The sequence below is a fragment of the Perca flavescens genome, chromosome 13, assembly GCF_004354835.1.
Source record: "Perca flavescens isolate YP-PL-M2 chromosome 13, PFLA_1.0, whole genome shotgun sequence".
Classification (NCBI taxonomy): Eukaryota; Metazoa; Chordata; class Actinopteri; order Perciformes; family Percidae; genus Perca; species Perca flavescens.
In genome coordinates, this window is record NC_041343.1 from 10,992,457 (window position 1) to 11,010,186 (window position 17,730).

General features: G+C 39.4%; 2 protein-coding genes across 2 annotated transcripts in view; one reads left to right on the forward strand and one right to left on the reverse strand.

Moving 5' to 3' along the window:
- The window catches only part of nlgn2b (neuroligin 2b), a 172,992-nt gene that overhangs the window by 100,981 nt on the left and 54,281 nt on the right, over positions 1–17,730 (reverse strand). The window lies entirely within an intron of this gene.
- Positions 9,871–17,730, forward strand: part of LOC114567376 (fibroblast growth factor 11-like) — a 50,476-nt gene continuing 42,616 nt past the window's right edge. Inside the window, exon 1 of the mRNA XM_028596471.1 lies at positions 9,871–10,063. Coding sequence (XP_028452272.1) covers positions 9,871–10,063 — 193 coding nt within the window. The remainder of the gene's footprint in view (positions 10,064–17,730) is intronic.

Below are 17,730 nucleotides of genomic sequence, written 5' to 3' on the forward strand. Positions count from 1 at the left end.
TCAGAATAACTATGTATCAAATGACAATGTGAAAACAATGGGACAAAGGGGAAACTCGTAGTGATGTTTAATAATGTTTTGGTTCACTCTCACCGCTCTCTTAGAGTCGTTTTCGGCTACAGAACATTAATGGTTCTGGGGGGGTGAGGGGGGGCCAAGGATGGCCAGTGCCCCCGTAATATTAAGCCTCGACCCCACTCTGGGCCCCCTAACTGTGGGAAATATTTTCATAAATTTTTAGCCCCACCTTTATCCCCAAAGAGGGAATATTATTCATGGATATTGTTTAAATGTGTATCGTTAGTCTTTTGTAGAACCAAACCTATGAAGGGTTTGTGGTATGTAACACTTGTGCTTAATATATTTGGTACCCCTAAAATCCCATGTGGCCCCAGCCTGGCCCCTCCATTTGAAATGGTCTACAACCGCCACTGCTGCAGAAGGCAGCTGTTTTTAGTGAAAAACCTCTAAAAACCCACTTTACACTATCTGCTCAACGCCAAACAGTAGACAGACACAGCTAGCAACAGATATTTCTCACAGTAGTTTCTTCAGACCAAAAACAGGTGAAAGTGATTGAATGTTGGTCTGAAACACGACCAAAAATCAATGATAATGTTGTACTCATTCACTACTATACTATTATATCAGAAACTAAAGAGTTTACTCAATAGTAGGGCTGTTAGAAAGTATTGATCACGATATTATGTTTTATTATAGTGTATTGATTCTCAAAAACACTATTGATTTTTAAAAAAAATTACATTTAGGCTATGTGATGTGTGTAGGTTGGATATAGGGACAAAAATACATAATACAAAATGAACAATTTACTGATAATAGATTACGGTTTCTGGTTTGTTTCGCCAATACAGCTGCACAACACAATACGTAAAACAATGGTAAATATACTGAGCACTGCATTCATTTAGAAAATCCAGCATAATTGGCATTACAAAAACAAGCCTGACTCACAGAAAGTAAAAAATCCAGAGCAGTTGTATACAGACAAAAAAAGAATCTGCATCTGTCTCAAACACCAAGTCATTCTCACGATTAAAACCTAATTAACAGAGACTGATCTGAACAGGGCTAAATAAAGAATGGAACTGAGAATGATATGTGCTGCTCAAAGTTAATGAGCAACTCACCCATGGGTCATGGACATTGGAAATATTATTTCTGTATGCAAGAAGCGGGCCTCAGATTCCACATGGCCGCATAATGGAGGAGGATTAACAAAGAATACCTCCTGTCATCTGTGGACAGTGTGATGAGCTGAGAGGGGACTGAAGGAGAGAGAGAGAGTGATAAAGAGAGGAGGGAGAAAGAGACAGAACTAGGCCAATTGTTTTGATGTGCTTAACTCTTTCTGGCTTTGTGTGTGTTTACATAAACATGACTGCCTAAACTCAGCAACCATACTGCCTACAGTGTCATATAGTGACATGGTGAAATTGAATAAATAAAACAATTTTGGGACATTTTTATAGGGCTGAAACTAATGATTATTTTCATTATTGATTTATGTCCATTTTGTTGATCAGTCAAGTAATTATGTTCTTGATTTATCATGTTAATCCATCGTTTACGTGAGCGTTAATTCAACAGAAAACAGATAATAGTGAGAAATGGTGACTGTTAGGTCAAAATGAAAATGCAAATGTAATTTCTAACCATTTGAAAATGAAAATGAAAGCTCTATTTGGCATTTCATGTTCAAAGACTTATCAGCTCTTCCGTGGACAATATTAAAATGCAAAAGGTGAAACAGCGCCCCCCCCCCCACTCATTGCATTTACATGTCCACACTATTTTGGTGTCAACATGCAAATGAAAATTCAATCTGTCAGTCCTCTCATCAAGGCGGGGCATCACTTCCTCCTCAGTGATTGGGTAACAGCCGCCAATTTACTTTGATGCGCCTCGACCAAGCCCCATGCCCTCACTGTTCTTGACTGGCAAGCTCAGTTAACGCCCCTGAATGCAAGCTAAGTCTGGGCACAGTTAGTAGCTTGCTAACAACTAGCTAAAGTTAACTAAGCTAATATTGCTTGCATGAATGGAAAATTAGGCTGAATTGTTTATATTGCATTTTTTAAATCAACATTTGAATACTGTCCACTGTACAGCAGGGTATACATTTGAAAATGAAATTTCCATTTTTCCATTTTTATTTGAATATGGTCATAGAACGCCCATACAAGTATGTGAAAATGAAAATGCAAGTTGGATTACTGCATTTTCATTTCAATTATTACTCAAAAACACAAGCAAATGTGGAAAAATATAATGCTATTGTGGAATTGCATTTTCAAGCCAAGTTGTACTTGTACATTATTACATTATTTTAATTAAGTCCCCTATTAGGCTAGTGACAAATGGTCAAAAAGGGCTTTAGTTTTTGAGATACCCCTACCGGAGGTAGAACTAAACCCAACAATGTTTTTCCTCATCTCTAAGGTCTCCCACATGTGAAATGGATTCTTGGCTAAAAATATTTTACTGCTAAGATTGCAGTTTGACCTTAATGAGCCTTTTAATAAAACATAAAACTATAACTTAACACAATACAAATTAAATGACTGTCTTAAATCAAACAAATGGCAATCTAACAAAACAAACACTGTGAGGGGGAATGAGCCCACTCCTCACCTCACTGAATCTCAAGCTCTTCTCAGGCTGTTTTTTTCTAGCAGCAACCATTTGGAACATTAACTTCTTTTGGTAACCATTCTGGGGGTTAGGGCATCTCCAGTGGCCACTTTAGGGAGGTCAGCCCCCCATGCTGTTACAACTGCAACACACCACTGTCACTCATCTGGGTTCCAGAGAAGAGGTTTGACCAGGTGGCTGTGACGCCACACTACTGTTTGGTACAAGGCTCTAACAAGGCTCTAAGCACTTGTAAGTGCCTTGTACCAAACCATAATGTGGCGTCACAGCCACCTGGTCAAACCTCTTCTCTGGAACCCAGTTGGTAGAGGATGGAGGCTCAGAGAAGATGGGTGCATTCAACCTGTGATGTTCCAGAAGGCACCAGCACCTAAAGAAGTTAGAGACATCACCCACCTCTACTGTAAAGACGGAAACTGCAACGATGCCACCAAATGCCAGTGTATTTCAGTGGGCTTGACCTGCACAGAGTTTTGCTCTTGTCCTTTCACAGACTGTCCAAATAGTTCACTGATGACAATGCAGATGAGTGACAGTGGTGTGTTGCAGTTGTAACATCATGGGGAGCTGAACTCCCCAAAGTGGTCACTTGCCCAGTACTGGTGATGTATGTGCTGACAAAGCTACATAGAGCAGCCTTGTTTCAACTGATCCTGAGGTATTTTCTGTGGTTCGGAACACTTGTTTGTCCTGTGATGATATGTGTTCATCTGCTGGTTTGAATGGTGCCTCTTCTTTGACTAAGTGTTGGGGGTCAAATCTATCAAACACTATAACAACTATGATACGACTTGTACAGCTTGCTGCAGAACTGGGACAGCACCATATATTCTTGTGACAGCAAACCATGCCATTTATAGTAAAGCACAACAGATCTTGTGGAGCAAACCATCGCCCTTACAAGAAAGATCACATTGAGACTGGGAGGTATGCATATCACGATGGCTTACCTAGCAAGCATCAGAAAGCTCAGTGGCGATGGTGGACTCTTTGACATACTGAGTCAGATGCGTATGCAGAGGGAACATCTCGACAGTTGCTTCAAGGGAAACAGCTATCAAGAGGAGTAAGAAGCATAAAGCTAGCCTCTGAGGCTCCTACATCGCCAGTACTGGGCCAACGAGAAGTTCTTCAGGGAACACTGTCATCTTAGCTGGTGGTAGGAGGTTAAGAGGTTTAGCAAGTCAGGCATTGACTGCTTGACAGATCTTTACAGTGACCAGGAGGTGGCTGACACAAGGCTGGTGTTACATGCAATACATCTTGCACATTCACATTCTCGTCTAAAATGTGATAATACAGATGTACTAGATTTGCTTCTGTACTATTCAAGCAAAGGGATGTTTGGATCCTCAGCAGTGTTTATGCACTCTGGACATGGCCTTAAGAAAAGATTCGTCCCTATCTTTTTGATCGCTCAGAAGCTTGGAGCAGTGCTTTGTGAGTGTTTACTTGCATGCCACGCCCTCACGGGTTGTAACACCACAAGCAGTTTGTACAGAATTGGGAAGGCCGCTGCCCTCACAAGACTGAAGACCCATCTTTGTAAGTTACAGGAAATTACTACATTTTGACTCTGTGGTAGCTTGGAAGAGGCTTTGCCTGTGGGAAGAAGGTATGCCCTCCCGTATGGCCAAAAGAAAAAGGTGGATGGGCAGCCTTGTACTAATCTGGATGAGCTGAGGTACAGATTAGCATCTGATGAGTGACAGTGGTGTGTTGCAGTTGTAACATCATGGGGGGCTGACCACTAGAGTCCGGATCGGGCCGAATTTTTCTGTCCGAGCCCGTCCTGCGTCCGACAGAGCCGTGATTGAGCCTGTGATTGAGCCCGTCCCGAGCCCGACAGGCATTAAGAAATTTGTGTCTGAGCTTGACCCGATCCTGACGCAGTTAAAATCTCATTTTTTTCTCATACTAATGATATGTGTAGTCTTTGCTTTTCTGTGGAAAGCTTTTATTAAGCAACTGTAGGAAGGCATTCGGAAATGTCAACAGATGTGCGCATCAGCGCAAACAGGCCAACAAGCGCACGTTAATAAGATGTTAAATTGTTCAATGGGTTAACCTCTCCTGATTGCTTCGTTTCCGACCGTGATCAGAAAACCAGGAGAGACTGGTTACCTTCAGGGCCGACGTTATAACATGAATAACGTCGGGGTTAAAATCCCGTTTCTGGTGAGCAAATGACTGAACTTGGCTTTCAGTCTGGGGTTTATTTCGGACACAGCACACACTGTTTACAACTGTGCTCTGGTTGCAGCTACACGTCTGCTTCCTCTTTCTCTATCTATCTTCTGCCCACTTACCACACACACACACACACACACACACACACACACACACACCCACACATGTGACTGAGCCCGACCCGAACCCGACCATAATTTCTAAATATGTCCAAACCCGGCCCGGCCCGTTGGGTACCGTCTGGTCCCGTCGGTCTCGGGTCGGGTATCCATGACTTACTGACCTCCCCAAAGTGGCCACTGGAGATGCCCTAACCCCCAGAATGGTTACCAAAAGGAGTTAATGTTCCAAATGGTTGCTGCTAGAAAAAAACAACCTGAGAAGAGCTTGAGATTCAGTGAGGTGAGGAGTGGGCTCATTCCCCCTCACAGTGTTTGTTTTGTTAGATTGCCATTCGTTTGATTTAAGACAGTCATTTAATTTGTATTGTGTTAAGTTATAGTTTTATGTTTTATTAAAAGGATCATTAAGGTCAAACTGAAATCCTGACTCCTGGTCTCCTGTTTGTGCTATGGTAAGGTCTTATCTTTCGATTTCAATCTTTGTTTCCATATGGACTGTATAGTTCAAGGTGCCATATAAAATGTTTCATTATGAAATGTATCTTATATTTGAATTTCTCAACATTCTTCTCACCACTGATAATACGCTTTGGACTTGAGACTAAATTATGTCAGTGTTCCATTTTCTTTCATTTTGGACACCTCATACATTGAGTGAAAGAACACCCTGATTTGTCATGCTATATTTACATATTTGATATTGCTGGATTCAGCACAACCCCACCTTTCCAACAAGCCATCTTATGTGTTTCTATGATAATCCCTGGCAAAGTAACCACAAAGTAAATGAAACCATTCTGCATAGATATTCATTTTTTGCATGTTCGCCTATTTTAGGTATGTGTTTATAGGTCTCTATTTATTCCATACATTAATATATTCACATCCTTTCTTTTCTAGTAGGTGATGCAACCTCCTGACTACAAACATGCCAAGTGTCAAAGCTCTCAGAGCTTGTGTGATTGATCTGCATTAGTTTCTATGCCTTACCTCCCATACGGACAGGCTACATTTTAGTCCTTTTTTGGTTTTGGGGTGCATAACAATATCTGTTAATTTAACAATCTTAGCAGTAAAATATTTTTAGCCAAGAATCCATTTCATATATGGGAGACCTTAGAGATGAGGAAAAACATTGTTGGGTTTAGTTCTACCTCCGGTAGGGGTATCTCAAAAATTTGGGGGCATTGTCACTAGCCTATATGGGCTTCCATAAAATGTTGCTAAATCCTGATTGGTGCACAGAAGTAAGTGGCATCGCCTTATGCTCAACTAACTTAAACCAGTGAGAAAAGCACAGATAAATACACAAATCTATTCTGAGAAATAATGAAAGAGAGTAGAGTACCTCAAAACTGTAGTACAGTAACACAGAAACACTCTATCCCTCAAGCAAAAAACAAGACCTTTGAAATCCTAACACATGGTATATATTCATTCCATCTAGTAAAAATTATTAAAGTATTTGTTAGGTAACACAGAATGCACCAACACGTGGAAACCTTTATACTGGGAAAAACATTTCAACATAAAGCACTTTTAAAGAGGATATGCTGTTAATACCCTCGGCTTGCATGTGAATTGATATACATGCAGGGATTGTAGCATGGATTGTTTTTAGCAAAAGCATCTACATGTAATCCCCCTTTGTGCATTATTCAGATGATGAGAATCTATACAGGGACACATGACAGAATGCATATCTGCTATTTTTTAATTTTCTTACTTTCATTTGGATTTATGCAGATTGTTTTTCCTCCACTTTACCAAAGAGGGTTCAACAATGACACTATGTCTGAGGTATATTATATTTGAGCAAGACAAAAGACTAACATTTATATGGTAATACATTGGAAATAATTAATGGCAGCAACATAGAGTCGTGACATAATGAGTGTTTAGTTGTTAGTTGGGGTGAGTTCATACAGGTGATAGCTCTTAGGAAGACAAGAAAAGAGGTTTGACTCTTAATGAGTCTACTTAGAATTTGGCATGAAATTTCATTAGAATGACGGAAACACTTGTTAACCTTGAGTCTGTCTAATATCCCAAGAATCCCCACTTAGCTTTCTTTTGGTGTAACTTGGCATGTACTTGTGATTGGAGAAAGTGAAAAAAGGAGAACAACCTTTGACAATGTTTGGAATGTGATTCATCCATTAGGAGATTGATTCTCAAAGCAGAGAAAGAAAACAAATGCGTGGTTGAGGATGGTTGGGGAAACAAACCATTAGGAAAAAGGAGAAAATATCTTTTTTGTTTCCTTGTCAATACAAACTGCATTATGTCATCTGTGGTTCCCTCTCCTCAGCCCCCGCCATGCCCTCGCCCCTCCGTGGAGACCAAACATCCGCTGTCACCTGTCAATCAAGCCCTGACAGACGGTGACCTTGCTCGGCATTGTTAGAAACGATTTGAATCAACCTTGCATTTTCAAGTTGCTTCCGTTGCTGATTTCCCTTGCAATTGCTTTTTAAAAAGAGGTGCCATGCCAAATAAAAGTGGATTAATTAGCTCTCAAAGGAGTTGATTTATTGGGATCAAGTCTGAGGGGCCGTCCGGAGATGTTCATAGTGTTTTTTTTATATTCAGTTGTACTACAGATTGTAGTCAAAATCCTAATATTTTTGACAGTGAATAAGCTTTTCATATTATGGCCCTGATTTATCAAGTTATGTATGCATTGCTGTACTTTGACATTGAAGGTGAACAAATTTCCTGCAGAACAATTTATACATGATCATTACGCTAACATCTACATTACATAAAGCCAAAAGAACGCAGTGCCTGACACTGAATATAGTTCCAGAATTTCATTTTCGAAATCTATGTAAATGTTAAAATAGATTTGCTCAGTATTCCATTACTCCAAACATACTGTTTGTCTTAAAATCAGGTTGTTTTGCAGAATGAAAATGATAAGCATGAACCTTGGTTTTGTTGCAACTCAACAAGATGAGAAATGCTTGACTGCAAGGCATTGGTCATTCACCAGAACCCACTATTTCAAGCAAAAGAATGTCAGCATGACGTGTGCTCTCTACTGATGAGTTTGTTTTGTCTTAAATTATTAGAATGTTTTATGTCACCCCTTGCATCCAAATGCAAGAAGAACAAATGAGGGAGATATGCGTGATTGTTGTTTTAGTAGGGGTATTTTGTAGGTGGGGGGAGCTGAGGTAGAGCAAGCATGATGTGTGTGTGTGTGTGTGTGTGTGTGTGTGTGTGTGTGTGTGTGTGTGTGTGTGTGTGTGTGTGTGTGTGTGTGTGTGTGTGTGTATGTTGGCAGGGTTAGCTGTCTTACTCAATCTGTCCAAGTTCATGTTTCTGTCAGGGTTAGCGTAAGCCAGCAGTCAGATATGTCAGACACTAAATGCCAGTTCCAGGGAACATAGTCTCTTTATATTTTGCCTCCTTTTTCAACATAGAGCTCAAGGAAACAAATCACAGACTGTGGAGGCTACTACCGTATGAGCACGAGTGTCAGGGAGGAAGATGAAGAATACGAGACAATTATACAGCAGGAAAGACTCTACTACAAAATATGCTGATGTGCTGTGTGTGTGTGTGTGTGTGTGTGTGTGTGTGTGTGAGACAGGAAGGTAACACATGGTGATTCTGTTCCTCTTGAGGAGACAGAAAACTGTCACAATGTGCTCCTTAAGCACTCCCTCTTTCTCCCTCCTGCTTTTTTTAGGGGGACGTTGCTGTAAAATAACAAAATTGTAGCCTCTGCGTGCGTTGATTTTGTGAAGTGGCTGTTGCCCATCTAGCGCCCATTCCCTCTCCCAGTCATTCTCACACATCACAGCCTCTACCTCCCTCCCTCCCTCCCTCCCTCCCTCCTGTCTCCCTCGCTCTTCTTTTGCTCACTCTCTCACTCTCTCTCTCTCTCTCTCTCTCTTTCTCTCTCTCTCTCTCTCTCTCTCTCTCATGAATGTCACCTCTACTGATGGTGGCTGCTGGAATTCACGCACACATACTCTCACAACCACTCGCTGACTTTGGATGGGAGGAGGAGGAGGGGAGGAGGAGGGAGGGGGGGTTTCGGTGAGGACTGTGGGAAAGGAGCGTGCCATCGGAGGCAGAAGAGGAATGTCTGTCTGTCTGTGTCCATGTCTCTGCTCTGTTCCTGGCTTCATTCCTACAAAGAGCGTCAATGTCCCGCCTGCTGTTCTACCTCTGGATTTAAGTCGGCTGGATTACCGCTTGGACTCTCAGCTCATTATTCCATGCTGCCTCATTTAAATGGGAGGCAAAGTTGGACTTGCGTGGACTGCACATATGGTGACAAACAGTTTGATTTTTTCCGTGCTTTTAAGAGATTCCTAGCATATAAAATGATTTCACTTTTCTTCAGTAAAAGTGTTTTTATATGTAAAATAATTTGAGCTTCTTCTCTCTGGTGTTGTCTAGTCAAAGTAGGTTAGTTATTTTGCAACATAATATTTTGAATTTGGCTGTTGAGGCGCATTTTAATGTGAAAGATGAGTGGGGAAGAGGGGTAGAAATATGTCTCCATCTTCACCTTTTTAAAAGTCATTCACTCTAACCTTGGTCTTTCTGTTATAGCTTAAACCGAAAATGTGACTGTGGCACTTTTTCCATGTGCTCTTTTAGTGTCAGATTTGAATTTTTCATCAGTGGAGGCTTTACATTGGACTGCAGGTGAACTTGCATCTCTTCCAGTTCTTTCCTCTCCAAGGGAACCCTCAAACTAAACTCTTCCCTGTTAACCCACTTAGACGCCTGATCTCCCCTGTGGGGGCTTCTCTTAACCGTCTGTCCTACTCTAGTTTTTTTGAGGAAAGCAAAAGACAAACCAGAAAAGGGGGTACTGGGAAGGAAGACACCCCCCTCCCAAAGGTGAGAGGGGGGGAAGATGGCAGCTCTCGCCAGCTCTCTCATTAGACAGAAACGGGCGGTCAAGGAAGAACAAGGCAACCGACCGGTAGCCAACAAGCGCAAGCCCTGTCCTAAGAGCAACAAGTCCTTGTGCCAGAAACAGATCCTGGTCCTGATCTCCAAAGTACGACTATGCGGGGGTCGAAAAAGTCGAAACGAGAAAAGACCGGGTGAGTTTTTTTCTGCTTGTTTCTTTTTTTGCTCAAATGTTGGCCTATTTGGCTACAAATGAAAGCTTACATTTCTTATGAAAGAACTGAAAATGGAGAAAATGAGATTTAGATTTTTACAAGTAATTAAATACAAAATTACTCTATATCATAAATTATATATATAATAAATATATAATACATAATAATTATATATATAATAAATATATAATACATAATTATATATATATATATATATATATATATATATATATATATATATATATAATAATACATAATAATTATATATATAATAAATATATAATATATAATTAAATTTGTTGCCAAGTTTTGAAGTTAATGTATTTTACTTCAGTATAGAGTCAAATTGAAAAAAAATTTGTCCCATAGGTTTATTTAGTCAATCAAAAACCTGCCAGAGAGCTTTTTTTCATATTGTTCAGTTCTCAAGCACAGATCAACATTGTATCAAAATACCTTTCCGTTAGAAACAAGGTCATCACCCAGAATGAGATCTATATTTTATGCACAATCTACCATAAGTTTACAGTTAAACATAACATCCACTAGTGTAAATATCTGTTGCTATCATAACTCATGAATCCTATTAGTTCACAGTAGCAGTTGTTTTCAGGGCAGCCACCTCATGCAGCTTCGCCTGTTTGATACACTGACCAATGGTAGCTGCTGCACTCAGCTCTGCAAAGTAATAATAAAACAAGTTGTTCAATAAATGCAACACTCAGCTGAAATGACTTTCCACACATCTAATGGAACGTTTGCATTTTCAAAACATATAATTGTGCGCAAACCTGCAGGAACAATAAATTGTGAAATTAGCTGAAAACCATCATTACAATTGTATGTGGTCTAAGTACTCTCTTGAGTTTTATAAACATCTGCATATTGTGAAATTCAAGGCAAATTCATCTGCACACATTTCAGTATACTAATAACCATGTGCACATGATTACAATTGCAAAACAATCTCATGCAATGGGAGAAATAATTGGAAATGTAAAAACAAATGACAGATGTACATGCACACACCTGAACAGTTTGAGTTGGTCTCGCATTGCCAGACCTGTCTCCAAAGGGCTGAGTCTGTGCTGGAGTATGATCTGGTTACACCGCTTATCTATTTTAAGGTAGGAAAAAAAAATGCTCTGGATTGTCTGCATTTCTTTGAACCAATCATAACAGTCTTGGGTGGCGCTAACCCCGGATGTAGTGACGGTGCCCCTTGCAAAACAGATAGCTGAGAAAGCGGAAGGGGAGGGACATGCGCCGAATTTCAGGCTTTGTCCCAGCACTGTTGAGCCGGACTAAGTTTGAGTAGAAGTTCAGCAACTTCTGTTTTAAATATATTCATTGATTTTATGCAGCATCCAGTAAGTGACACACATCCGCACCAACACAAGCACAACATGTGGTTGGAAGAGGAAAATCCATTGGTCGATTGAGATTTTGATTTCTAAATTGATTAGGGAAAATTGGGACATACTGTAACACATAATGCAATGGATGTTGTTTGGATTAATCAAATACTTGTTTAAGTATTGTTTGGTCATTTAGTGTTTACAAGTATCATTTGTGCTTAAAACAATCACAAAATGTCTAATTCTCATCACACACATGACAAAAAATGTAAAATTCTGGTGGACTGGGCTACCGTACAGTGTCATGTCAACTTCATGTGTGTAAACCTTTCAAAGTTAAATCTTACAGTAGTCTGTCTTAACATCCACACCTGCCACAGAACCAAATGTGGGTAAAAATGTTCCAGTGCTGGTTATCTCGGTCAGGTTCTCTGATGTACTTTCTCTTTGAAAGCAGAACTTCAACACTGAAGCTCTGAAAGGAGAATTATGTGATGTGTTGCCAACATCACCTTCTCTCTTGTCAATCAATAAGAAAAATGTGCCACAACACAAATGAGCACAATTAAAGGTATAACATCTCCTTGATGTTGTGCTTGTGGGTACAGTGTGTGTTGTTATGTTCTTGTAACATATTACTATTCATAAATGATAAAATATCTTGCCAAGTTAAAAGTTAACCTTGTTTGTTTAATTTTTTTCATATGTAAACCCTATATTCCTTTCCATAAAACCTTTTTTTTTCTTTTTCTAAATGCACTATTGCATTAATTCAGGAGAGAGTAATGACATTTAATAATTTATTTGTGCAGTATTCTTTTCTCCTTTGGTGTGACTGGTATACTGCTGAATTATTTAATTCATGACTGAGAAAATGTTTTGCCTTATTCATGCACAATTAGAAAGTGTAGTATGCTTAAGTTAAATTATGCATATTACAGAAATGGTGCTAAGTAAACATCCTTCATAAAGAGGCCACATACTTTCAAGGCTGATTGGGGAAGACACAGTGAATTTGGAGTGTTTTCTTCCCCCACCTCCCCATCCCCACCCCCCCCCCCCCCTCCGGAGCTAAAGACTGCATCTAAGCAGATTGAACGTGAGAATGATGAGCGATGAGCACAGCTTTGTGTTTGATGAGGACTTTCATTTCATTCTGCACCACTGTGTTCACATATGTTTACTGAGCTTCAAACAGCATTGTGCTTCAAAAACTTTGATATCCACCGCATGGCGAAAAGACTGATGGATAAGATACTGTACAGTATTTTTTTTGGTGAGAATTGCAGAAAGCTTCACATGACATCTGTCTGGGGATGAAATAAGTCTTTCTATCCAGTGGCCTTTGTAGCATTGTTATGTAATAGACATATAAAGACGTGTTGGTACTGGCTCAATAAGCCCTGATTTTCAGACTTTGCAAACGTGACAAAACAATGATAACACACTATAATACAACTTTATTTCTTAGAAAAAGAATATCGGAAATATTATTTTGCATCGGTTGCATCTGTGTAGCCTAGACAATCCCTTTTTTTTATTTAAACTGGCTGTAACCTGTTTACCTGTGTGTTTACCATATGTAGCAGTGATGAAAAAGAAAGCTTTGTACAGTATGTTCTTGTGGTGAAAGTGTATATGAATATTACAAATTAAGGTAAAAGAAACAAGACCAGACATGCTAGCAGCTCTGAAGCTGTATGAAATGCTAATGCTAGTATTGCAACATGCTCACAATGGCAATGTTAATTTACTGTTGTTTAAGAGGCATAAGGTTTACCATGTTCATCATCTCAGTTTAGCATGTTAGCATGCTAACATTTGCTCTTAACAAAAATTACAGCCAAGACTGATGGGAGTGCCATTCATTTTGCATGTATTTGGGCATCAACTAAAATATAGGACAAACTGAAACTTCCAGCTCATGATGGCTAGATGAAAAGTCAGAAGATCGCCAAGGTTATTAGGATTCATCCTCTGGGCAGCACAGGATATTCTGTCAAACCTCCAGGCAATCTATACAATAGTCCAGACATTTCACAAAAAAAAATGTTGACGTGTTGGTGGTGCTAGTGGTAGTCAGTGTATCACAGAAAACATTAGGATACATCTTTTGGGGCCATGAATGTCTATACAAAACTTATTTTATCCAATAATATCCAACCCAATAGACTTGTAGATGTAGACTTATTAATGTTGCCACCAACAGGCAAGGTAAGTAATGCCTGGTACCGTTTATACAAAGTAACAAGTGTTAACCTTCTTGTTTTAAATTGAGAGGGAAGATAAAATGAGCTTTATTTAGGCTATATATAACCCATATATGGGTTTTAAAAAGGCTTAGAGATTATGTTTCTGCATTTATGCAACACAATTGCATATCTTTTGCACATTATAGTTTGCATAAGTTAATACCGTGTTACCAGGAAATGCATTCATTTATTTTCTCCACAGAGCACAGCCTTCACAGGATTCTGTGGAATATAACGGCTGTTTTTTTTTTTTTTTTTTTTTTTTTTTTACAAGTAGAGTTTTTCTCAGCTGTCATATTAGCATCACACCAGCACACATAAGCTATATTCACTACCGCCATAAAGCATCGGGCTAGGGAAATGATAGGGACGCACATAAACGCTGCTGCTTAGACATGTGGTTGACAGCTCACGCTGGATGAGATCCATGACAAACCAAAGAGTCTGCCTGAGTTTACCTGCCTCTCCCCTCTTCATTACCCTCATCTGGGTGTCCTGCACTGTCCCTTACTATACGAAGGGACCCCTTCAAGGGCTGGCCTGACCAATGTAAAAACTTTCTGACTGTCAGTGATCTGCACTGCTGCCCTCCTTTCGGATCAATGCAGCTCATTAATGTATAGTGATTAATCAATTATCACCCTCTTAGTTTGTTCAAGGTGGAATCTGACTTGAAAAGGGAGGGCTATTGAGCTGCTTGCCCCCGTTTATCACCTTTAGTGCCTTTCTCTACGTTAGCTCAAATGAGCACAAAATCTTAGCACAAACGTGTACATGGAAATGATAAGGAGACATTTAATTCACAAAATTAGCCGGAAATGTGATACACAGAAATCATTTCTGGTAGAAGAGAAATGTCACTACACGTTTCAGAAGTATTACCATACAATTACAAATATGCATTAAAAACAGCAACGTTATGAAAACTAAAAACTCTAATGACACAGCTGAGTCATTAGAAACTAATACATGCAAATATATTGCACGCCTAGACATCTTGTAGCATTGTGTGGGCTGTTTCGCATGGAGGTGCACTGTAGTATGTTGTAGGAGTAAGCATCCGAGGGGCCAGTCGACAGTTGGAGCACAAATGTAGGCCCCGGCTGGCGAGCGGCAGACCAGGTTACAAGGAGAGATCCAGCAGAGGATAGCATTAAGCTGACCCCGAAAGATCCGGGCCGCAAACTCGCTTACTCAACAACACCTGATCAGACAATGCAGTGTTAGGTAGCTTCTCATCAGAACTTTACTGACTGTGACAGGGGTCAGAGAGAGAGAGATAGACAGACAGAGAGAGAGAGAGACAGACAGAGAATGCCAGTCTGTGGATGTAAACACAGGTTTAAAGAGAAAAGTAAAACATTTTACTGATGTCAGAGAAAAATGTCATCAAAAAGGTGGAGGTGGGTGGCAATGACGGGGGTGGACACAGATAAAAAGGTAATCAAATATACAGGAAAAGAAGTAGGGAGAGATAGCAGTGGAGATTAAAGTGAAGGTGGGTGGGACTGAAAAGAGCTGTGAATCAGACTGTCATTGAGGCAGCATGTGGAGAACATGAGATGGGAAGCCATGGGGCTGGTTATGAACAGTTACTGCAAAACCGCTTCCTTCAGTTCTTCTCTTGTTTAATAATCTGTCTATGAAGTAGGTTGAAGGATGAGCATTTTCCTTCTACTTAATGAATGTTTTAGGTGTTTTTGTTAGTTAAAGTTGGGTGGGTGGGTCGGGTCAATGACTGTTGTGTCCCTAGCAGATGTAAATATGTATGTAACGTAAATACATGAAATTTATATGCTACTTGTTTATTATGCCAGCTATGTTTGGAGTGTTTTTTCTGAGCATCGGAAGTGCTATAGAGGTGGTCTGGGGAAGCAAAGGCCTTTAAACATAGTTTCTCAATCCCCGTCTTATTCTAAGCAATATGCTCTTTTATGAACACACAATTTTCTGTCGAAGTTGGAACAGTTTGGGTTATTTCACATAAAAGATTTCTATATTTTCTATTATTTATTCTGAGCACTACAGACCGATTTAAATGAGCAGGGCTTAGTTATAAGAAGGTTATGTCCCATACTTATAAGGACCTATTATGATTTGCTAAAAAATTTTTTATCAACATGTGACTATAAGGCTGCTCCTAATGTTGGAAGGCCACTGTCAATCAAAGCTCTGAGTTTGTTTTTGTTGAGCCAAGTCTAAGACAATTTTGTTATGACAGACAAAGCCTGATCAAACCACATGCTCACAGTCATGATGAAGCAGATACGGTAAACTGCGTTTTTAATAAATAATACAAAAACTTGGGGTGATCTACCAGAGGGAATAACAGGACATGACAAATACCTTCTGAAAATAAAGATTACAGCTGCAAAGAAAGCAATCACTCGTAAGTGGTTACAGAGGGATCAACCCACAGTAGATAACTGGACTGAAATGATTAAAGAGATCCATGAGATGGAAAGACTGACTCTTCTAATACGCTTGCAAAAGGACTTATACACTGCAAAGTGGACAACATGGATAATATATTTGTTGGAATAAGACGCGTGGTTGGTGGTCTTTCCTCCACATCCACATTTATCGCTACTTGCTCATTATAGCAACCCACAAACAAATGCAATGTATGACCCCTCTATTATAAGCCATAAAACCATGCTTAATGTCTGAGATGTTGAACTGACATATTACCTGACAGCAAAGTTGTACTGTGACAATACGGTTTTGTTCTGCTTTGCATATGTTGAAACAATCAATAAAATGTAAGTAACAAATAAAATAAAATACAAAAACTATTATTAAGTATTACTTCAAATTTCATTATTTCAAATTTGAAACCAAGTTTGTAGGGGCTTTAAGGCAACAAAAGCACTTTGATTAAAGGAAATATTCTAGTTTTGGTTACATTTAAGCAAAAACTAATGTGTTATCTCATGCTTCATATCACTGTGGACTTTTAGATATTCAACCAAAATTACGATCTTTCCTTAACCATAACCAAGTACTGAAAATGCCAAGACATAGCTATAAAAAAATGAAGTACGTACGCTAAATGCTCACACCGTCTGTGTCTCTTAGATTATATGCACTTATCCATATTTTCATACATTCTTTCATACGTTCTGGGTGTTAATAGTTGTGAAAGAAAGAAAAACTCAATCAAAAAACAGTCAGTTGCTCTCACTTTATTTACGTTTCGGTCCTCAGATTTTTGTAAGGTAAAATTCATGAAAAACATTTTAGTGAGTGATAGTAAATCTCAGTTCTAAACTTACCAACCAAAATGAGTAAAAGTGCCATGACACCGCTTAGGGCTGACAATAGCCAGCCCTAATCAAAATTTAAGAGATTCCCAAGGAACAACAGCTTTCTGTTTGTCTGCATCTAGACAAGACAAACAAAAGATTAGTGGCTGATTGCTGTTGAGGTCATCCAAAGTCTGGGGATTTTCTGCTTTGAACAAACCCTTGTTTCATCAGAGGGAATTTAAATACAGTATCTGGTACCCAATGGTATCCAATGATGAGGGTGGGGATGCAGCTGTTCATGCGTAATAGTAGGTGATCTAGTTAATCCCTTAAACTTTCTCCAAGATGTGCACATCAGATTAAACCACGATGAAACAACGCAGTTTGGAGCTCTAATCTTTTAGCTTGCTTTAATTAAGTACAAATCCATTAGAGATTTAGGGATTTATTGTATATTCATGTATTTCTTAATTTTTAAGGTTTATCTAACTTTTCATCTCTTGGTTGCAGACGCTCTTTAGACAATAAAGTCAATGGACATGAGGGATCAGGGGGATTAGTGACTTTTTCTATGAGTACTATTGCAGTAAGAGTTTAGAGTTGGCTTGTGAAAAGATACTGAGCTGTAGAGAGGCGGCTGACAATGGCCTTAAGTCTTATTCAAAGTGTGGAGGTGGAGGGATGTGTGTATAAGAACACAGTTTTTGTTTCCTGTCGTCCTGAAGATACCGCCTTAACCTCCCACACATACCTGCAAAATTGAATCTGTGGGGGCTTTGATTAAAGCT